The sequence below is a fragment of the Astyanax mexicanus genome, chromosome 21, assembly GCF_023375975.1.
Source record: "Astyanax mexicanus isolate ESR-SI-001 chromosome 21, AstMex3_surface, whole genome shotgun sequence".
NCBI lineage: Eukaryota > Metazoa > Chordata > Actinopteri > Characiformes > Acestrorhamphidae > Astyanax > Astyanax mexicanus.
Window position 1 is genome coordinate 597,793 of NC_064428.1, and position 10,375 is coordinate 608,167.

General features: G+C 38.6%; 1 protein-coding gene across 1 annotated transcript; it reads right to left on the reverse strand.

The window, feature by feature from the left end:
- Positions 1–8,742: 8,742 nt before the first annotated feature.
- LOC125785638 (G2/M phase-specific E3 ubiquitin-protein ligase-like) lies at positions 8,743–10,148 on the reverse strand. The gene is made up of 4 exons (XM_049469596.1): positions 9,976–10,148; positions 9,720–9,892; positions 9,199–9,413; positions 8,743–9,097 (listed from the first exon to the last, which is right to left on the reverse strand). The coding sequence occupies exons 1-4, from the start codon at positions 10,117–10,119 to the stop codon at positions 8,841–8,843; spliced, it is 789 nt and encodes a 262-aa protein (XP_049325553.1). The 5' UTR covers positions 10,120–10,148; the 3' UTR covers positions 8,743–8,840.
- Positions 10,149–10,375: the final 227 nt, after the last annotated feature.

A 10,375-nucleotide genomic window follows, 5' to 3' on the forward strand; every position in this document is an offset into this window, starting at 1 on the left:
AATTTTGAACTGGGGGGGACCAAGCTGTAAAATCATATATATATATATATATATATATACATATATATGCTGCAATAAACTTTAGAATATTCACTTTTCTGATCAACGCTAGCCATACTGAAACTGTTATTGGTCTGGTATGTCAATATGTCCCCAGTGCCATCTGCGCGCATTCTTACACCATGATGCCAAATCACTGACAGCCTACAATTCCATATCACACACCAAATGCCTTCTGCAAATTTTTATTTTAACATTTGCTGATGTCAACAAGATGAAAAATCTCAATATCAGCACAGAAACTTGAAAAAAACTGAAAGAAACTGTATTATAACAAAAAATCAAAGAACCTATGTGCAAAAATAATAATAACAAAATAACAAAAAATAACAAAATAAAATTTAAATGATTCACAAACATGCCTTCATGTAAATGATTATAAACAAAACAATGTGTATGAAAACACTTATTATACTAACTTAAGTAAATACAGTACACACTTAAACAACAGATTCATATAAATAAAAAAAATAAGTATAGCCTAAGTGGCATGAAATTTGAAATGAAATGTAAGTATGTATATTTGTAATTTTTTTCAAATAATAAACACAATTGATAAAAAAAAAGAATTCTCTCTGCAGCCTAACAAATGTACCCTCTAGAAAGAGACTCAAAAGGTCCCAAAAACATCTCTCCTCCTTTCATTTACCTGAAGATATTGCTGGGCAATATCTCTTCTGTCCAGTTTGTCAAGCCTGTCTTGGTGAATATGGCACACAGCAATGCCATTGAGCCTTTTTTGAGTCATGGTCGATCGCAACCATGTTTTCAGTCTGCGCACTGAAGCTGCGCTCTGCCTCAGCAGATGATATGGGCACCACCATCAGCAACCTTACAAGTCTCTCTACCTGATCAAACAGGCCACGGACTTCAGGGGGCATTTCTTTCAAAGCATGCACAGCATCTGCAGTTGTGTTGACCTTGTACTTGTTTTTAAACAAGGTGAGTTGGACTCTCAAGTCATCTCCATTCAGTTCAGGATATTTGCGAATTGCTGCATCGTTTGTCATGGGAGTCAGAAGTGAGTGTTCCAGCTCTTTTAATTTTTGAATGCCTGGCTGCATAAACCTCTCAGTGATTTGAGAATCTACTGTATCTAGAACACGGTAAAACTCTGGTCTGTAAAAATCCACAGCTGATCCAGGTGTATATGCAGGAGCCTGACCAGAAAGTCTTTTAGGGGGCCTATGTGTGCGTGGTAGAACAATGGGCTCTAGAGACAGACTGTCACACTTGTCCTCTGCCTCCTTAAAGATAGCCTCAAAGTGTTCAGTGTTTCTTTTTGATTTCAAGCTGTCTTGGACAAGGGAGACTGCGGACAGCATGCCCTCCATTGTCTGAGTGTTTTTCTGGAGAGACGCGTTCAGAACCTCTAGTTCACTGATATTGGTAAGTTCAGCCTCAACAGAACGTCCAAAATGATCTTGGCAAGGTTTTCACCGGTTGTAGAAGTTGTTTCATACAACCCTATGAACTCTTCGTGCACAAACAAATCAGCATCAACATAACGTAGGCACAGTGCCTCCTGCTCAACACCAGAGACATCCCTTGTTCCATCCATAATAATGGAATATTGTAGCACTGGCAAGGACTGGATCTCATCTGCAATTTGCCTGATAATTGATGAACTCATCAAATTTATTCGCTCATTTTGACAGTCCCAAGATGTGTGCATGCCTCTCTTTCCAGATAACCACCTTGTGAATGCCTGATCTTCTTCAGCTTTGTATTTTAGAAGCTGGTCAAGGTTACCTTGGTGATGTTCATGACCCCTAAAGGCCAATCCCTGCCGCGCCAGAAACATCTCAGCTCCTATTATTTTTAACAGGCTATCTCTGTTTTCTGCTTGCTGTGTACTAACTGCACTGCTCAACTGTGTACTAACAGGCCTTGTTTCATATGCAGCAGTTGTAACATCCACTTTGTGACCCTCTGACTTTTCATGCATTGAACATTTTTCAAGTGCTTTTTTCCAATTATAAAATCCAGTACTGACAAAAGCTGGGTCGATACTCTTGGCTTGTGCTGGTTTCCCTGCCTTAAAGTATTTCGAGCAGTGAAAGCACAGAACACCCTCAGTACCCATACTAACATGTAGCCAGGGAAACTTCTCATACCATGCTTTCTGGAATGTCAGTGTCCGCTCTTTAAGCACTTGTTTTCGCAAAACTTTAGGGTCAGGTTGATTTGGCTTTGTATATTGCATTATCATGTTGCAGTCCTCTCCCTCTGTATCGCCTCTTCTCCCTCCTTCTTCTCTCCCTGCTTCTACTGTCTGTATTCCTTCTGTCTCGTCTTCCTCATGCTGTCTTTTTCTATTGTGGCTTCCACTCCCCCCGGGCAGATCCTGTCTCACCTGACTACAGCCTGCCTCACTGTCATCAGGAATTGCCTGCCGGCCAGGAGGGCAATGTTAACATTTTAAATCTTGTAATTTAAGCTAAAGGGTTGTTTACTAAAATAACATAATTAATAATAATAATAATAATAATAATAATAATAATAACAGTCTACCACATTTGGGGAAGTTAACAGACAATCGGCCTATGATACTTACATTGTTTGGTTTTTGAAAAAACGCTGTTATTGTTTTTTGTTTCTTCATTGCTACAGCCTAGGCAAGACCAGGAAGACAACGTTAACATTTTACATCTTATAATTTCAGTTAACAGCGACTGCTTACTAAAATAACATCATAATAACATCATACATAAAATCAATATAGAGAGCCGCTGCATGCCTCGGTGCATGCCGGGTTGCGTTGCGTTTAACGCAGCTCCGCCCTCCGGCTCAACTTTATTCAAATAAATCCGGCCGCCGCACTGTGTCCAGTCCAGCCAATCAGGGAAAAGCAGGCTGCGTCCAGCCAATCAGGGAAAAGCAGGCTGCGTCCAGCCAATGAGGGAAGAGCAGGCTGCGTCTTCACACACACACAAGCCTCTTACACACACACACACACACACACACACACAGAACAGGCGCATTTCAACCACAGAAGAGAAGCTGAAAGCGGCAGAATATGGATTTATAGAGCTATAGGTTACAGTGAGGTTGGTAAAAAAATAAAAATATTAAACTTATGACTGTCTACTTCTGTTGCTTCATTTTAATTCAAAAACGAGCAAGGAGATCCAGCGCAGCGGATTGCGTTGAAAAAAAGTGCCAGTGGACACGTACCGTAAGGAGCTGGTAACTGCCTGTGTCTGTAGTCTGTACATGCAGTTACCAGCTCCTTAGAACCCCGGACTTGAGAAGGTGCGTTAAATTTACATTGGAACTGGAACACGGAGCTCCGAACAATGGAACCTCTGAACTGAACGCTTTAGTTTAAAAACGAGGGCATTGTGGAACACAGAACTCCACAAACGTGCAGTTAATTAAATTAAAACCCCAACGTTTATGCTTGTAGATGCTAGATTTCGGATGAGATCACTATAAATCTGGGGGGGACATGTCCCCCCCGTCCCCAGTGCCATCTGCGCCCATGTCTCCAAGCAGTTCAGCCCTCTGACTCTGTCAGGGAACTATATCTCCTGTTAAAATAAAAGTCCCCAAGTGCTTCAAATGTCTGCTGTGTTATTAGATGTGCTAGATTCATGTATTTCTGGCTAAACTGGGCTTTGCAAAATGTAGTCCCTGATTAAAACATAACAAAATAATAATAAAAAAATTTTATCAACTCTTTCATTGCTGCTTTATTTAGTAATCATGTTTCATTTGCCGTAAGACCTCAGCCCGCCAAAACACACACACACACGCACACACACACACACTCACACTCACTCACTCTCTCTCTCTCTCTCTCTCTCTCTCTCTCGATCTCTCTCTCCACTGAAGGCATTTGGTGGTGTTAACAAAGCTTTCTTATTGATAGATACTGCTAAACATCTACAAGATGTCCAGAAGATGTTTCATCTTACGTTGCAAGCGGACATTAAATGATTGCACTCGACTTCTAACTGGTGACGCTGGCCCTGGTGTGTTTGAGTCAACGTTACTGAGGTAAAAGTTGTTTAACTATCTAACCTAGTAAAGTTTGTTTCAATTTACTGTGTCAAGCCGATATAACTTCAACTATAGACATAGAACTACTAAATAAAAAAGAAACACTAATTGTATTTGACTAGGTTAAATTGTAATTCGATATATCTTTAATTACATTTAATTTCTAAATATGAATCACATAACATTTAGTTAGACTTTGAGTTACTGCTAATAATTTAGCCTATAGAAAAAGGCTTTACTATATTTATAAAAAAATTGAAATTAAGAGACCACAGCAAAATGATCAGTTTTTCTGAGTTTACTATTTATATGTATATTTTGAGTAAAATAAAACGTTGTTTTATTCTATAAACTATGGACAAAATGTATTCAATAAAAATATTTTTATGTAGAACATTTATTTGCTTATTTATGAGAATTTATGAAAGTCAAATTAACAAAACTGATGCAGTGATTTCAGATATGAATTTGTTAAGAGTTCAGAAATCAATATTTAATGAAATAACCCTTATTTTTAATCACATATTTCATTCTGCAAATAAATGCTCTTCATGACAATATTTTTATACAGAATTTAGGAGAAAATTTTGAAAACAAGATTATGCACTGGGAGTAGTGAGAGCTGTGCCATCCGTATGCTGGCACTCCCTGGCACACTGTCTTAGAAAAATAAAAGGGCTTTATTGAAACATGGCAAAGTAGTAAAAAGTACCAATGCTTCTTGTCCAGTAGGGGGCATTTGTGCCCTGATGAAGGCCTTAGTAGGCTGCAACTTTTCTGCACTTTTTACTATTATGTCTCAATAAAGGCTTTTTATTTGTCTACGATAGTGTGCCCGGGAGTTTCCTTGCTTATGGGGGGGGGGGGGAGTAGACCTGACTTCCCAGTGCCCGAGTAGGGAGAGGGGCCCTTGAAAATCCTGTTTTTTTTTCTTGCTTACGTTACTTGTGTACCGACATGGATAGGGACCCACTGACATTGAGAGTGTACAGGGCCCAGAATTTGCTGCTACACCCCTGCTTGTGGATGCATATGGAGCTCTCACTACTCCCAGTGTTTTCAGACAACTGCACCCACTCGCTAGAAGCACCTATTTTTTGCCTTTACAACCGTGACCCCTGCAGCGCTTCTTCATAGATCAGAGAAACTGATCATTTTGATGTGGTCTCTTAATTTTCCCAGAGCTGTATACATTCCCTTACTTCCATATTTTAAAATTCAGAGCAGGCTTATCAGAAGTGGTTCTACCTGCTCTGTTGCTAGTTCCTCTTACACAACCTGGCACATATCAAACAAAAAAAAATAATAATACGTAGAGTAACACTATAATACATACAATGTACATACAATACATACAAACACTACAAAACAATACATTTTCTACATGGCATATGCTGCAGTACCTTTAGGTAGAGAAGTATTTTAAAGCTGCTGCAATTCTCATACTTCTGGCTAAACAAAATATTTTTTTGTTGTGTTACAGGCTGGAGACAATGCAGAGGAGCCTTCAATGGGCAAGAGGGAGACTTCTAAATGTCTCAGCAGCTGACCAGTTGCTAGAAGACTTGAATGAATACATTCAAGAAGTTCAAACACTTCGTCATCATGGACAACAAAGTAATGTGTTAACATCAATGCAATGATGAGTTTAATCTTAAGGATTAAAATGTCTCACATATCTTGATTGTTCACGTTTCTTTTCCTCCTTTTAAATAGCTGTTAATTATGTTAAGCTTAAAAACTATACTTTTGTTTCACTTAATATTTTGTATAAACTGGTGTTTATTCTTTTTTACAGGCAGCAGTGGTAGTTACCGAGCTCCACTGATCTGGAGTGGAGGTCGTGGTGCACCACACTACTGTATAACAAGAGAACAGCTATGTTTTTTGAGATCATGTGGATTTTCTGTAACACAGATGGCCGATATTCTTCATGTATCTCAAGCTACAGTGAAACGACGCTTGAGGCAAGTTGATTTGTAGCGTTTCATTCTTGTGCATTACACTTGGTCAAATCAAACAATTATGTTTTTATATATGGCTTCTTCATTGAGCACTCCATTGCTTGCACCTAATTTATTTTAGTTCCCACTCTTTGTCCATCTTATCAACTTCACTTTCCACATAAGAGCACTTTATTTCTTCAGTTCACTGTAGTTCTTTTTTTTTACACGGCTCAACTACCCTCTGGTTATCAATGGGTTACCCCCTGAAGACATTAGTTGTATCTATTAAAATGTTCAGTGAGTGTAGGTACTTACTTGAATTTTTTTTTTTTTTTTTCAGGCAGTTCAATTTGGCATGCTCAGTGTCATATGCTGAGATGTCAAACTCTGCCTTGGATGAAACTGTTCGGGACATAGTAGCTGGAAATGAAAGAATTGGGCCTGAGGCTGTCCGAGCACAGTTACTTGCAGTAGGAATCAGGGTGCAGAGACACAGAAAAAGACAGAGTATTATTCGTGTCAACCCAAGAGCAGCTGCACTCAGAGCCATGTCACAGGGACTGCATCGTAGGTCATATTGTGTTGGTGGGCTAAACTCCTTGTGGCATCTTGATGGAAATCACAAGCTGATAAGGTAGATGTATGAGTTTGTATTTCATTCTACTCTTTGTCAAAAAAAAATCACAAACATATAAAGTAAGTAATGACTAACCATGGTGAACTGTAAACAATGCTTGTTGCATTCTTGTATTTTAAACTACATATTGATTTGAATTTTTTGTGCTTGTGTTTTAGGTGGAGGATAGTCATTCATGGAGGCATAGATGGATACAGTCGACTGATTGTCTTTCTTTGTGCCTCCAATAATAACCGGAGTAACACAGTTCTACAGTGTTTTTTAGATGCTGTGGCAAAATTCGGAGTGCCTTCAAGGGTCAGGACAGATCATGGAGGAGAGAACAATGGTGTCTGCTTATTTATGAACATTTTTAGAGGCAGTGGGAGAGGCAGTGCTCTCAGAGGACCAAGCACACACAATCAGCGCATTGAGAGACTCTGGGGTGATATGTGGCGTGGATTAACTAATGTGTACCATGACTTGTTCAGCTTCCTTGAAACGGAAGGAATTTTAAACCTTGACAATGAAATGCATCTATGGGCACTACATTATGTTTATCTGCCTAGGATAAATCGTGACCTAAGTGCATTTGCCAGTCAGTGGAACAACCATGGGCTGAGAACCGAAAGGCACCAAAGCCCTTTGCAGATCTTTGTTCGTGGGTGCCTGGAACAGCAAAGCCGACCTTCAACGGCAATGCAAGACATTTTTGAAGACTTGGCAACCACAACCTCTGCCGTAAGAGAGGCCTCTCTTACTGAGGACGTTCCTGATGATGGAATAGTGGCATCTGTTCCGGAGATGGCTTCAGATGCAGGAATGGATCACTCCATTTCAGAGGAGGAGCAGGAACAGGCACCAGTGTTGGATTGGCCAGAAAGAGTTGTGGTACCTGAAATCCAATACACTTTACAAAGTGTTTACACAGAAGAAGTGTTTGCACAATTTGATCCTCTAGGGTGGCCGTAGAACTGACCTTGGAATAGAGGTTTTTCGCCAAGTTGTTTCTTACATAGAGTCTTTGAGTCTTCAAAACCCAGGTTTTACTGGGTCCAGCACAAGTTAAGATGGACCAATCAGTTTTCTGTGTGCAAACGTTTGTGGAGACCTTGATGAAGCAATTTGTTCAGTGTCATGTCTGACAAAGATATACAAGTGTGTTTACACAGCTGTTCTCGTCTCTATCTAAAAGTATTTCCAATACAATGTAAATATATGGAGATAACATGAATATTTCATGACAGGGTTAATGCCGGGTGCAAGTAAATGTTTGTATCTTGTAGTGATTGAGTTGAAGAGGATGTATTTCAAAGTGTGTGCACGTGCAAAGACAGGTAAAAAAGAACTATATTGAACTGTGAATCGGTGAAACTCTTCTTCCAAGAATAGTGGAAAAATTAATGTCTAAGGCATAACGAAATGACTCAGTGCAACAAAAACTCCTATTTTCTAATTTTGTAAATAAAATTGAGATATTTCATTCTAATTTGTTTTCATCAGGAGTTATTTAATGTTTGGCATGCTTTTTTGGTTACATCTTTTTAATTTAATGAATTTAATTAAATTGGTTAAAATGGTAGAAATGTCATATCAAATATTATGACACCAGTAGAAATGTGAAATATACATTTAAATAAACATGTTGTTTTAACCAGTTTAAATCATAAATTTAATTTGGATATCATACTGTTTTTGTCTCTGACCCCAACAGAGACACAAAGATTGTGTATGTATTAACTCTACTTGCAAAACATTGGTGCACAAGAACACAAGATGTTTAGAATTTTTACTTGCTGAACCTGAAAATAAACACAAATTGATAGAAGTGTAATTACTCCAAATTTATTATAATTTTATAAACAATTCAATTTCCAGCGTTAGGGGGGCAGTTAGGAAATTTGTAGTAAAATCTTGGAGCATCACTTAAACAGGATATATTTTCTGAAACGCATAATACAACTATTGTAAATAGTAAAAACAAACAAACAAACAAAACCGTAGCCCAGGTAGTAACACAGGCACATGACAACATATAAACACTTATTATACACTAATATATAGTAATTCAATTACTCATTCAGAACAGTTTTATGTGAAATTGTTATACAAAAACTTTTTTCTGTAAACTGGTGATTATAGTAGTCAAAATGTTTGTGCTCACTTCTTCTAATGTGGAAAATGTGGGCTTTTTTTCAGATACATTTCAAAGGTCATATTGTGCCAAAAGTTGGACACTGCAGGATTCCGCTCTCCATTTTGTCCTTGAAATGTTCGTATGTAGAGTGGATTGGCAGTTTCAGGATGATGCTGCAAGTATTTGCCTCTGGATAGGACCTCTGTGCTTCCCCCTCCTGTAGATGCAAAAAATGCAGCTCTGGCTCCACTGGAAAGCCCAGTCTAGGTATAGTAGAGGCCCCAGATGCAAATATTAGAACATCACTGAGGGTTAATGGGTATGATCCTCCCTCTATAACATAAGACAAAAATATATAAATAAAATGCAATATCATGTACATTGCTACTAATAGGACCAGAACATAGTTTGACCTTAGTGTTTCTGTTTCATACCTTCCACTTCTAGAAGCCAGTCTCTCCAGAAACAAGTAACACGACCCTCAGTGGCTCTTCTGTTGCTGCCGGGCTCTGAAAGTATTGGTTTGAACAGCTCTGAGATGCTGGTTGCTGTAAGAGGTCTTGGATGGTACATAAACACCTCCTCAAAAATGCCTGAGTGCTTTGTAACTTCCCCTAACACTCCCAGACATTGCAGGCCCTCTTTAAATCTGGAATATACACATGACAATATCAGAGATTACGGCTGTACATACATTAAGGTTGAAAAGTTTGAGATAATTAACAAAAATTACAGTGAGGCTTTACTATGGTCAATAATATTCTTATATTTGTATGGTGCTTTTAAAACAGCACAGGGTAAATATTTTTTATGTTGCTTTATTTTCTTTACAGTTAAAAAAAATCTGAACATTTCAATTGTTTCACATTGCTTAAAAAGCCAAATTTTCAGAGGTGGTCTCAGACTTTTGTACACCACTGTATTCAAATGCAAAATTACATATTATTACACTCACTGATTCACAGCATCACGCAGCCTACTCTCCAAATAGAATTCTGTCGCAGACTGTACCAGTACATCTCTGTCTTCCAAGGTCCGTATGCATTGCACAGAACCCAGCATTGATAGCTCATCTGAAGCGTCCATAACTGCAGCCCATGCTTGCTCTGTAGATTCAGCTGAAAGAATCTAAATGCAAATGATAAATTAACTTTTCATGCGTGTCAATGTTAGAATCGAAAAGATATATTAATTAATTAAAAACTGCTTACTTTGAGAAGCTTCTCCTTAAATGTGTAGTCTACAATTTCACTGGGATCAGCTTTTGGAGATGGCAGTCCACAAACCTGGTTGTAGAGCCTCTGTGAGAAAAACTGAGGCTCCACACCACCATGCACAAGGCATACTGCCATCATGCGGCCCACCTGCCTGTACAATCCTGTGTATAGTGCTAATGCACATAAGAACAATTCAGCAATATGATCATACCTTTAACTGCAAAATCATTTTAGTAAACAAGATCACATTCAATATAAAACTGCACACAGGTATAACTCACCTTGTGAGTTGCAGGATAACCATTTATTCCAATCAGGCCCTTCGAATATATGGGAAGTATGTATGTCTTTCATAAGGAGCCTGAGAAACTCTCTTGTGGGACCCCCCTCATCT